Below are 13,464 nucleotides of genomic sequence, written 5' to 3'. Positions count from 1 at the left end.
TTTATGTGTTTTTGAAATCATTTGTTGTACAATTATACAGCTGCTGCAAAAAAGGGGAGTTCACTCTAAAAAGTGCTGGGTTGTTTCAACCCATGTTTGGGTCAAATATGGACAAACCCAACTGTTGGGTTTAAAAACCAACGGGTTTGTATTTGGGTGAAACACTTGAAAATATGTCAAGTGAAACACTTGAAAGTAATTTCGGAAAAGTCTGGAGCTGAGTGACTGTGACTATTTTTGCGCCAGGAAAATATTTTCCTAAACTGATATGTAGAGAAAAAAAAATTGGTTGATAGTAATGTTATACCAGGACCAACCTGATGTTGATCCAAGAAAATGTCCTTCTTGGCAAATCAGTCTCTGATCTATGATGCTCATGCAGCCGACACAAGTTTAAGTCGGACTCCTACATTTCCCCATCCCCGTCCCCTTCCTGTCCTCTCTCTAAAGAGCAGAAAGTAATTCAAGAAATCAATATGAAGTGCACATTCTTGCTGTTGTAGTGAGAGAGTCAGTTAATGCATTACTGAAGTGGTAGAAAAAATGTCCATCCAGTTCACATTAGCAAGATGTGTGGTAGAACAGCCATCCAAACCCCTTTTTCTGCACATCAACAACAGGGTTACTTGCTCAGAGAAATGCAATCGATACCTTTAAAATGTTTCCCGACCACATATGATTTGAACTTAAATCTGTGCCGTTAGGAGCGTTATAGTGGCTAATATTTCTGTACTTGAGTATTATGTGTTTTTAGAGCTATGGTTTATTTCACAATGCCTGAGGAAAAATAAACAGTACTGCCTTCACCGAGATCTTCAATCTGGATTCACAACAACAATTACAACCCTGGAAAACAACAGCGGGGTTTAATGTGGACAATAAAGGGAGCATGTGTGAGTGTGTGTATTCATACAAGAATCAGTATAAAGTTAGATTTGGAAGAAAATATGAGTGCTCATGCAAAACCTGCTGCCACAGTGTTGTTGTGGGTGACTGCAAGGACATTGCAGGTGTTTGCTAGAGCGTTGGTATGTAGGGTGTTCTGGATGGTTCCTAAGGTATTATGGGTGGTAGCTAGGGTGTTGTAACGTGGTTGCTATAGTGTCATGGGTTGTTGCTACTTTGCTAGAGTGTCCTGGACAGTTGCTAGGGCGTTGGTAGGTGGTTTCTTCAAGGGCTGTGCGATTAATTGAAATAAAATAAAACCATCAATTCATAAAATCGCGATGTGAGCATGTGCGATTTCAAAACCAAAGAAAGAACGATTTTCTCGCCAGCCCCCTCAGTGTGGATTATGAATGCAGCACGCCTGCGAGAACAGAAAAGAGCGGGTTTACTGTCACAACAAGCAGTGGTGTAGTCTAGTTTTTTTGTAGTGAGTATACTGTGATTACATATACTGTACTCCCCCCCAGCGCCTCATACTAACCGGTCCCATCACCCCATAAGCACCACCACACTCACTAATGCATACAGTATGCAACGACATGTAATTGAGAGCATTATGAGACTAAGGGCCCTATCTTGCACCCAGCGCAATTGACTTTGAACACCGACGCATGTATCATTCCTATTTTGCACCCGCGCACAGCGGACTTTTCCCTCCACAGACGCACGTCGGTAAATTAGGAAATGAACTTGCGCTCGCGGGGGCGGTTCAGCGCAAAGAGGAGGCGTGTTTCGGTGCAAAACTTCCATGGTGCTATTTTCCAGTTTTAGAAAGCAATTGCGCCACTGACCAGGGAAAAAACAGTCTAAAGACAGTGGCGCGTTGCGCGTTAGTGATATGGTATTTTAAGGGCGCGTGCTTGGCCATAACGTTAACGCGCATCCACTTTGATTCTTTAATATAAACAGACGCAGCAGTTTTCATTTTTGCAAATCATACATTATTACAAGGAAAAATATTAACACACAAGGGAAATCATTGTTGTGTCCGTGAAGATGTGAAAAAGATCTATCTAGATAAAAAAAAAATCTAGATTAGGCTACACATTTACCCAAATTATACGCCTGTTTAACCGAAGCTAATTTGGGTGGGTTTCTCCCATCATCCCCAATGTCAGTTCTCTGTGTTTTACGGCCCTGACGAGAACGTCGGTCTCCTCGGCTGTGAACCGCTCCTAGCGTGCGCTGGCAAATCCGCCGTTATAATAGCGATCCGCCATGGAACAAGCGCGCCGGCTCTTAAAGGGAATGTGAGAGGACGCTCTGATTGGTTTATTTCACGTTACGCCCAAACCACACCTATGAATAATGAAGCTACTTCAGACCAACCCCTTTTACATTTGCGCCAGGCGCAAGAGACATTTATCCCGCCGGGAAAATAGCAACAGCGCCGGGATCCGCCCACAAAGTTACTTGCGCTTTGCTCTTTGACACTTGCGTTTCAGATCGTTAAAATAGGGCCCTTTGTGTTATCAACATGTCAATTTATTATAAGCAACAAAAGACTTTAACAGCCAATGACATTTACAGCTGAGGAGACTGGACTGATTTTCTACTGTTTAGTGTTAATCACCACTTAACTCAGCCAGTTAAGAGCTACATTTAGCCTTAGATGTTATATGAATATGGTCCCTGAAGCACAGGTTTTATCAGCTGATAAAAAATTATAGGCACAAATACATATTTACTTTTAGAAATGGTGTTTTTGTTTTGGCAAGTTTACTGTTTAAATTAAAACAAGTATGAAAACTTGTTTGATATTCCTTTTTAAAATAAAATTTTAGATTTCATTATTATTATTATTTTAAAGTAGCTACATTTTACTGTGCAATTTCTTTCATAATTTCTTTGAGTTAGACCGAACTTTTATTTTGGTGGGTTGTAGACATTTGAGTTTCAGTGTGTTTTAATAAACTATTATTATTATCAGGCCTACTTGAAGTATACTCCACTGTGCAATAGTAATATATTTCTGTTATTTATATTATTCTGTTATTCTGTTATTAATTTCTTCAAGTTATACCGAACATTTATTTTGAAAGGTTGTAAAGACATTACAGTTTCTGTGTGTATATGATATGAATGAATGACGATAGTTTTATCAAATGAAATGGTGAAATTCTCGTGAAGTGACTCTCATAGCAGCTCTGCGATGAAGTGCACATGTGTAGCCTACATCAAGTCCTCATACAGTGAAGCGCTGAAAACACCACGAGCGTCACGCGCGCTTCAGTGAGTGTGTGTGTACATTGAGCGCTCATCCCAGAGACGCGTAGAACAGCTGCAGTCTCTTTGAGCTTTAATATTCACAGACACTAGTCCATATCGAGATTTGATTAATTCATTAAAAAATGACCAAATTTCATGACGTTCTTCTTTATACAGTAAGTTCCATATGTGAGTGGATTACGCGATTCGATCCGTGTCACTTCGCAAACACAGACGTGGTGAATTCATGAATGAAAGTGTGAAAGTTCTGAAACAAAACGAAGTTGTTACGTATCCTCACGCTTTTTTAAGTGGGCATACGGAAATACTTGGCATTTCCTAGTGGGTATACGGCGTATACCTGCGTATCACGTAGACTACACCACTGACAATAAGGAACAAAGCACAGAAACAGGTGAATTCAGGGCAGAAGAAGGACTCAACATCCATGTTTTGGGAATATTTTGGACACAGAATAATGTGTCTATCTGTCATAGACCCAGGTAATTTGCAAGACCTGTCAAACTATCATTGCGGCAAAACAGTGTAAGGGGCCAATCACACAGAATGCGTTTTTGTGGTTAAAACATGAGTCGCAGGTCTAGAGATGCCTTTTTTAAAGGGTTAACTTCTTTTACCTTGAGCGCCGCGTAGAATGCCATGTCATGCGCAAGACGCTGCAACAGACGCAAGACACGAGTGCAACAATTGACGTACTTCTAGCGAGTGTTTACATAGAAAAACAATGCAATGCAAGATAGGGCCCTTAGCGTTAATTCGATCTCAAACAGTTTCATTAAAAGAAGTTATTCCTCAATGACGTGCATGACGTCATAAACCAAGATGGTTGAACGACCACGGGAAACAGTCGTGACTAGCTAGTTGATTTCTCCAACGATGCATCGTACTCACTCTAAAAAATGCTGGGTTGTTTCAACCCAATTTTGGGTCAAATATGGACAAACCTAAACGTTGGGTTACATTTTTAAATTAAATTTTTAACCCAACGTTTGGGTTTGTCCATGTTTGACCCAAAATTGGGTTGAAACAACCCAGCATTTTTTAGAGTGTAGTGAAGCAGCGAGTTACGTACCGGTAGTTGTACGGGAAACGCACCCCAGAATAGTTGCTAGTGTGTTGATGGGGTTTTCTGGGTGGTTAATCGTGTGTTCTGAGGTGAACAGTCTCACGTAGCCAGAGCTTCAGGACTGACGACAGAAGGTCTGGACTCCATGGCAGCTTTCATTGACCAAGGACCACCCAGAGGCAGTAGAACTGTAGCCAACACCACAGCTTTCTTCTTTCATGAGGGGGTTTGGCTTCACGCTTTGTTTCAAAGCGGATCAATAAAGAACATGACACACATGTCTCCTGGAAATCCTGTAGAATCAGATGACGTCTTCAAAACTCCTGAAGAGCTTCTAATTTTGTGTGCCATATGCTTCTGACGGTCGTTCAGCTAACTGTCCGTGGATGTACGTCTGAGGCTGAGACTTGGATGTTACTTACTGGCCCAAGTGAAAAGAAACAAGCTCAAAACTCTGTGATATCCTGGTCTTAGCACACCTCTCCTCAACAAGACAAATGGCTTCAATTGTCATTCATATCTGTAGCGCAGATGGTGCGGGAAAAGTTTATGACTCAAGGTTAAACGTTTGTTCAAATCTTGCCTCAGAAAGCAGAACTAATAAAGACGGGCAGGAAGCAAGAATGAAAGAGAGAAAGAAAGAAAGAAAAAGAATGAGAGAAATGGTGTGATGGTGCTGCAAAATGCAGAGCGCTCTAATAACACTCTACGCTCTCTAACCTTCCCTGTAACCTCTTGACTAATGGTGTGCACCATAAAGGGGATTAGAGGCAATGAGTCACACTAAACACCCACCCACACACACATGCTATCATCTCCATAAACCATGGCAACTATTTGTTTGACATCAGTCACAGCATCAACAGAGATGCACACAAACAGCCCACCCCTTCCTCACATGTCACAACAGCTGGCGGGATTCATTATTTCAACATCTCATGTTCACATACAGTAGCCTCAAAAAAATGTTGAGGACATTCTTGGACTGCAAGTGTGTCATAAGTGTCCAAATATTTTTTTGCGGGCCACTGTTACATTATCTTGTGGGTCTTTTCCCCATCCACTTGTTTTGTGTTTCGTTCAGCTGTTTCCGGGAGCCCTCCGAAGCACTGAATTGGCCTCAAAGTAATGAGTAGAACACCCTGAGGGAATGCCTCTTAAATAACATGTTAATGGGCCTACCACAATGCTGTGTGTGTGTATTTGGAGAGGGGAGGCAGAGCGTGAGAGGTCCAGCGCAGCTTTAATCAGCTCTGCTAATTACCGCTCAGTTCTCATGAGGTGAAGCCGCAGTCCTGTGAGTATCCGGTTATCTTCATCCAGAGCTGAATGCAAGCAGGTTGTGGAGGACTGAAAACAGACAACTGACCCTAATGCGCAGCAACTAGAGCTGTCAATTAACATACAAACTTAAAACGATATGCTGAGACACATTAATTACGTTAATTGCAAATAACTGTATATATCAATAATTGCAACAACAAAAAAGAACAGTATGAACAGTAAAAAAATACATGCTTGTGGCAAAGCTTTAAATACACAAAAAGTGGCTTTAGAAGTCAACATAATCAAAATAATATAATATAATATAATTAAACTATCATATTGTTATGTTTCTATATCAGTAAACATAAGCCATTATGGCATGATTAATTGCCTTAATTTTTTCGATAAAAAGTAAAAATTAAGTTACCCTAACATACCGAAAAAATTTAAGTTAGTAGCATCAATACTTTTAGTTGCTCCCCAACCGCATTGCAAGTGGAGTGTGGTCACATTATACTGTGGCGGTACTCAAGATTTGTACTCAGGTTTCCTCCAGATGTCTGTGCCATTAAACCAGATGCATTATTATTCAGGTAGCTAGCTATAAAGCAGTCAGTTGGTCACACTTTATATTAGGTGTCCTTAACGACTACAATGTACTTATTGTGTTCATAGTGTATTGAGAAACACTTTTGCTGCTATTGAGGTGGTATATGGGTAAGGTTAGCGACAGGTTTGGTGGTATGGTTAGGTTTAAGGGTGGGTTAAGGTTTAAGTAAGGGAAGACTCAACAGTGTAATTATATATGTAATTACAGAAATTAATTACAGCGATAATTACATGCAAGTATTTTAAAAAAATAAGTGCAATGTAAAAAAAAGGATGTACACAATAAGTGCATAAAGAAAAGTAAAGACACCTAATATAAAGTGGGATCTAATTCATTATTTGTAAAAATAAAATAAAAAAATCTGGCACTCGTAACAACAACACCTGACCATCTGGAACCAGAAGTGTTTTCCAACAGAAGAGCAACAAAACAGTTATAGAGTCACATTCCTTCATTCTGTTCAGTAATATGATAAAGGCTCAGGCCAGTCTATTCGTTAAGACGAGCCCATGCCTCCTTAGTTGATAAAGTGCTCCAGTGTGCTTGTTCACTGTGAGTTTACTGTGCTCTGTTGACTGAGAATGACCACTGCAGCTGTGGACTGGAGAAGGATACTGAAGAGGCTTCTGGGTAATTCCCTCATCAGCAAGGTGAATGTACACTACTTGTCAAAATGTTGGGGTCAGTAAGATATTTTTTTGATATTTTTATCCCACAAAGATTCATTAAATTATAAAAAAAAAAAAAAAAAAGTCAATTTCTGCCAAACTAGGGGGGGAAACATGCTTTGATAAATTATAATTATGACATAAAAAGTGGAAATTAAGATATACTGTCAGAATTATGAGATAAAAGTTATAAATCTGACATCAAAATCAAAGTCATGACATTAAAAACAATGACATAAAAGCCCAAACTATGAGATATAAATATTTTGACTGTCATAATTGTTATTAATTATCACATTTTAAGTCATAAGTATGGCTTTTCCCACATAATTTAGACTTTTTATCTCATAATTATGACTTTTTGTCAAAAGTATTAATTATTTTTGTCATCATTTAAACTTTTGTCATATTTATGACTTAGTATATCATAATTATGATTTACCAAAGCATGATTTTTTTGTTATGTGGCAGAAATGGGCTTTCGTGCTAAATTGATCGAAAATGACAATAAAGACATTTATAATGTAAAGATTTCAATAAAAAAATGCTGTTTTTTTTTTACTTCTATTCATCAAAGAATCCTGAAAAAAAATTATCATGGTTTCCACAAAAAAGATTATCTCTTTCCCCACCAGCGTTTTTTTTTTAAAGTTGCCACTCAGCCACCACCAACATTTGATCATTTTCACCAAACTTTCATGGCCCTAAAAATATATAGTTTTCTGAACAAACAAATATGAACATACGAAACATATGAAATGATAAAACAGAGCCTCCTCTGCTTTTAAACAAACAAACCAAAAACTAAAACAAAACATTTTATTCTAGCTTCATGCATTCGTTTTTTATCAACACTTGAATGTGGGTAAGTTTCATTAAAAAAGCAACATTTTGAACAAAAACCTGAGAAAATCACCTTTTTGTTTACAAACCAACTTGCAACTGCGAGTTATAAAGTCAAAATTGCGAGATATAAACTCAAAATTCAGACTTTTTTTCTTGGAATTGCGCAGTTATCTTGCAGTTCTGACTTTATAACTAGCATTTTTTACTTTATAACTCGCAATTGCAAGTGTATTGAGAAGAAAAGTCAGAAAAGAATTGTGAGATAAAAAGTCGCAATTTTAAATTGTTTTATTCCGTGGCGGAAACAAGCTTTCATAAACAACACCAAATTAAGACTAGTAGTGCACCTCCCCAATTCCCCTCGGCTCATTTTTTGCTTTGAAACTACAACCTTTGGGTACGCAGCTCAAAACTTTAACCACTAATACACACCATTATACCCTATAGGTTCAGGTTGTTTGGAGTTGCCTTTTAGTTCGCCCAAAAATTTAAATTATGTCATCATTTACTCAAAAGATATTCTAAAAAAAAATCTGTTTATCAATGTTGTTTGGACCACAGCGTTCTCTTTTTGTTGCACAAAAGAAAGAAAGTCATACAGGTTTGGAACGACACGAAGGTGAGTAAATGATGGCTGAATTTAAATTTTTGGGTGAACTATCCCTTTTAGCATTGTGAAGACCAAAACACAGTTACTTACGTTTCTGTCTTGTTCGACTGCCGTCTACAGGGGACGGTGTTACTGAGGCAGGTGCCAGTGACAGGATCCACAGCTTCTACGATCACAAAAGGCCTTTCCTCCAGTGTGGCGACTGTCAAGTGACGGTTGTCAGACACAGGCTCCAGGAAGGTCCCATAACGGGGCCAGACAGGGTACCTCGTCTGCAGGATCCCATACTCATAATTCCCCACCTGTTAAAAAGAGAGACGGGTTTTAAAGTGTTCGAGATTATGACACATCCTTCCAGCTTTAAGCTGTGGAATTTAATCATTTTACTAATAAACAGTTTACACTCATAAAACAAAGCCAGAAACACAACATTTGATGTCATTCTAAGTATCTGAATACAACAAATAAAGGATTTTATTTATCTTCATCTTTCTCTATTTGCTGTGTTTACACTTGGGTTGTTATGTATTCACTGGGCAGAAGTAGAGGCTTTGGTTAATTTCCTCTTGAATGGGTTTAACACACATCATTGTTAGTCCTGTTAGAGCAAAGACAAGACTCGTGAGAAAAATGCCATATACTATTTGAAAACTTCTATGTCAACCTAATCAAGGAAATGAAAGCAATGCTGTATTTAAATGACTTCAAGCCGATGCAAATCTCTGAGCAAGCACTCTCTGCCGGTTACGCTTTATTAGTTTGGATGCAAGTAATCTTTGTGTGATAATTATATTCATTAGATTTTATGGTGCTTAGCAATATAGACAAATTGTAATATATTGGCTAGCTCCTTTCATCAACATATAGACCACAGCTCAGGGAAAACACAAAGCCACATCGTGAAACTAATTACTGTTTTTTATTAAGCAAGAGACTGTCCACACTTAATCATCCGGTGCGAAATCGGTCCCTGGCTGGAATCACCCGTGCGCTTATGTTTCTGACTAATACCTATGCCGTGCTAACTCAGATACGTATGCCCACAAATAACCATTAAATAATGTAAAGTTCTTTGGGTTTCTTATGATCAAGATAGTCCTAATATCACAGATTCACAGAATACCACAGATCACAGGTCAACAATACATAAATTACAATAATTAATTCTGCCCTTCAGTGAGACAGATCACAATCTACTGAAATATATGTCATTAGGCAAGGCAAGGCAAGGCAAGTTTATTTATATAGCACATTTCATACACAGTGGTAATTCAAAGTGCTTTACATAGAAGAAATTGAAATAATTACATAAATAATAAAAGAAATAAGAATAATTAAAACAGTTTAGAAAATAAAATACAGTGCAAACAGTCGGACGAACAGTGGCCCAGTGCTCATTCAGTAAATGCAAAGCTAAGCAGTGGTAATTCAAAGTGCTTTACATAGAAGAAATTAAAATAATCAAAAGAAATAAGAATAATTAAAACCCTATCTGAGATGGAAGTGATTGAGCAGGTTTGCGGTGCCGCTGGACCTACAATCCAGGGACGTCCTCTGCTGGGGTGGTGTCCCAGAGCACGTTTCACTTTTGCTGTTTTAAACAAACAGCGAACCTCTATACTCTCCGTAGTATAGATAATCTTCACTCGCCTCGTCGGAGTGAAGCTCTCCCGTTCCCCTTCAAAATCTCTTCCAATCAGACAGCCCTGATAATTAATAATCACCCCTATTTGAGATGGAAGTGATTGAGCAGGTTTGCGGTGCCACTGGACCTACAATCGAGGGACGTCCTCTGCTGGGGTGGTGTCTTACACCAGTATTGCCCAATGGGGCCCCCACAGAGCACGTTTCACTTTTGCTGTTTTAAACAAACAGAGAACCTCTATACTCTCCATAGTATAGCTAATCTTCACTCGCCTCGTCGGAGTGAAGCTCTCCCGTTCCCCTTCAAAATCTCTTCCAATCAGACAGCCTTAAAAATTAATAAAATCTTCCTGAATCACAGTTTGGAAAATAAAATAATAAAATACAGTGCAAACAGTCGGACATAAATTACATCAACCGGTATCTTTCTTTTAAAAGGATCTTCTTACGACTTACATGTATCAACTTTCTTTTCTCTTTCAATCTTCTTACGACTTCCATCTATCAACTTTCTTTTCTCTTTCAATCTTCTTACCATCTATCAACTTTCTTTTCTCTTTCAATCTTCTTACCATCTATCAACTTTCTTTTCTCTTTCAATCTTCTTACGACTTCCATCTATCAACTTTCTTTTCTCTTTTAATCTTCTTACGACTTACATCTATCAACTTTTTTTCTCTTTCAATCTTCTTACGACTTCCATCTATCAACTTTCTTTTCTCTTTCATTTACTTGCACATTCTTTTCACTTTCCTTAGCCCTGCATTCACATTCTTAGTTCTTTCTCAGACGAAAAATTTAATATCGTCATTCAAATACTGTTCTACAATGCTCATTCAGTAAATGCAAAGCTAAACAGAAGTGTTTTGAGTCTGGATTTGAATGTGGCTACTGTAGGAGCACACCTGATCTCTTCTGGAAGCTGGTTCCAGCTGCGGCTGGCATAATAGCTAAAAGTGGACTCTCCTTGCTTTGAGTGAACCCTTGGTATTTCAAGTTGATGTGATCCTAATGATCTGAGTGATCTGTTGGGTTTATATTCAGTGAGCATATCTGCAATGTATTGAGGTCCTAGGCCATTGAATGATTTATATACCAGTAATAATACTTTAAAATCAATCCTAAATGTGACTGGAAGCCAGTGTAAAGACCTGAGGACTGGTGTGATGTGATCAAATTTTCTGGTTCTGCTCAGGATCCTGGCGGCAGCGTTCTGTACGAGCTGCAACTGTCTTATGGTCTTTTTGGGAAGGCCAGTAAGGAGTCCATTACAATAATCCACCCTGCTGGTGATGAAAGCATGCACAAGTTTTTCTAAGTCCTGACTGGAAACAAAGCATCTAATTCTTGCAATATTTTTTAGATGATAGTATGCTGATTTAGTTATTGCTTTGACATAACTACTGAAGCTAAGGTCTGACTCTAGAGACACATCAATATTCCTGACTTGATTTTTAGTTGTTTGACCTCTAGAGTGAAGGTATGCATTCACCTTGAGAACTTCATCTTTGTTTCCAAACACAATGACTTCAGTTTTGTCTTTGTTTAACTGAAGAAAGTTTTGGCACATCCAGCTGTTTACTTCATCAATGCATTGGAACAGGGAGTCAATGGGGCTGTAATCGTTAGGCGATAGGGCTAAGTAGATCTGTGTGTCGTCTGCATAGCTGTGGTAAGAGATTTGGTTCTTTCTCATTATTTGGCTCATTGGAAGCATGTACAGGTTGAATAGGAGTGGCGCAAGTATTGAGCCTTGAGGAACTCCGCATGTCATGGATGTCCACTCAGACTTATGGTCTCCTATACTCACATAATAACCTCTCGCTTCTAAGTATGACCTGAACCATTTTAGGACTATCCCAGAAAGCCCCACCCAGTTTTCCAGCCTGTCAAGAAGTATGTTGTGATCGACAGTGTCAAAAGCGGCACTGTGGTCGAGTAGTACCAGCACTGATAATTTGCCTGTATCAGTATTTAAGCGAATATCGTTAATTATCTTTATGAGCGCTGTCTCTGTGCTGTGATGCGATCGGAAACCAGATTACACAGGAAGTGCAACATTACCATGATCATTGCTATCAGTGATGATAGAGTTGGTTGTAGTGCTAGTTATCATTGTGTTGGTAATCATACTGTTGTTTATCATAGTGTACTGTAAGATACTACTAATTATGGCAGTATGTCAGCTGTCACAGTTCTACTTATAACAGTGTCAATAATCATGGTGCTGGTTATGAAAGTGTCACTTATCATATTGCTGGTTATCATACAGCTAGTACTCATAAGGTTGTTTATACTTATCATAGTATTAATTATCACAGTGCTAGTTATGATGGCGTTGGTTATCATAGTGCTAGTAATCATAAGGTTGTTTATACTGCTACTGTAGTTATCATAGATAGTATCAATTATTACAGTGCTAGTTATGATAGCGTTGGTTATCATAGTGCTAGTAATCATAAAGTTGTTTATACTGCTAGCTATCACAGTATCAATTATCACAGTGCTAGTTATCATAGTGTAAATTATAATAGTGCTGATTATCATAGCGCTAGGCTAGTAATCAAAGAGTCATTAGTCCCGCTAGTTATCATTGTATCGATTATCACAGTGCTAGTTATGAAAGTGTCAGTTATCATATTGCTGATAATCATACTGGTAGTAATCATAAAGGTGTTAATATAGTGTCAGTTATCATAGCGCTGGTTATCGTACTGTTAGTAACTGTAAAGCTGTTTATACAGCTAGTAATCATAGTATTGATTATAATCGTGTTATGATAGTGTCAGTTATCATAATGCTGTTTATCATTGTGTCTGTTATCAGAGTTGGCTGTAGTGCTAGTTACAGTATAGGTGATCATAGTGCTACCTATTACAGTGTCAGTTATCATCATAGTGTTCATTTTTACAGTGTCGATCATCAAACTTTATTTTTTGTGGAACTCTGAAAACTAAAGAGTCAATACCTAAATTTGCAGGTGCATCGGTCACTGGACGTTAGACCGCTCTTTGAAGGTCTTGGTCTTGTCTCGGTTTCAGACTAAGAAGATCCAGGATTTAATTTCGAAGACTGGTCAAGAACACAACTGCGAGGATATCTATATAGTGCCGGTGCATTGTCTGATTCATTTGTTGACACCATTAATGTGATTGCAAATGCAATCAATAACCTATTTCTTATTTGACGTTTAAATTCAAGATATGATTGCAAAAAAAGCACTTGTATGAGATATTGAATTTTATATTATAACATGATATTTTATCATATGCTATAATAGAAAAATCAAGATCTCATACAAGTACTTTTATAAGCAATATCAAAAGAACAAGTGAGCTGTTTTGAAAATTGAAAATGTCGATTGAAAATGTGCTGATTTTATACAAATGTTAAAAAATGAACAAAAAAGTTTTTTAAATCATTAATCCCAACATTATTTATGCAGTTGTAATTGTACCAATTCAGATGCAACTTCTGTGTCACCACTGCAGTGCAAAAATTAATTTTCTTGTTAGTGATTTTTCATTTGATGGGTAACCGCTATAGAGTCGTATTAAGAGTCTTATCATTCTAATTG

The 13,464-nt window shown here is 38.1% G+C and overlaps 1 protein-coding gene across 1 annotated transcript in view; it reads right to left on the bottom strand.

Annotated features, from left to right (window-relative positions):
* grin2ca (glutamate receptor, ionotropic, N-methyl D-aspartate 2Ca) overlaps positions 1 to 13,464 on the bottom strand; it is a 78,634-nt gene that overhangs the window by 14,635 nt on the left and 50,535 nt on the right. Inside the window, exon 6 of the mRNA XM_079609551.1 lies at positions 8,334 to 8,545. Coding sequence (XP_079465677.1) covers positions 8,334 to 8,545 — 212 coding nt within the window. The remainder of the gene's footprint in view (positions 1 to 8,333; positions 8,546 to 13,464) is intronic.

The sequence above is a fragment of the Phoxinus phoxinus genome, assembly GCF_949152265.1.
Source record: "Phoxinus phoxinus genome assembly, chromosome: 1".
Classification (NCBI taxonomy): domain Eukaryota; kingdom Metazoa; phylum Chordata; class Actinopteri; order Cypriniformes; family Leuciscidae; genus Phoxinus; species Phoxinus phoxinus.
This window is presented reverse-complemented; position numbering and strand designations above follow the sequence as displayed.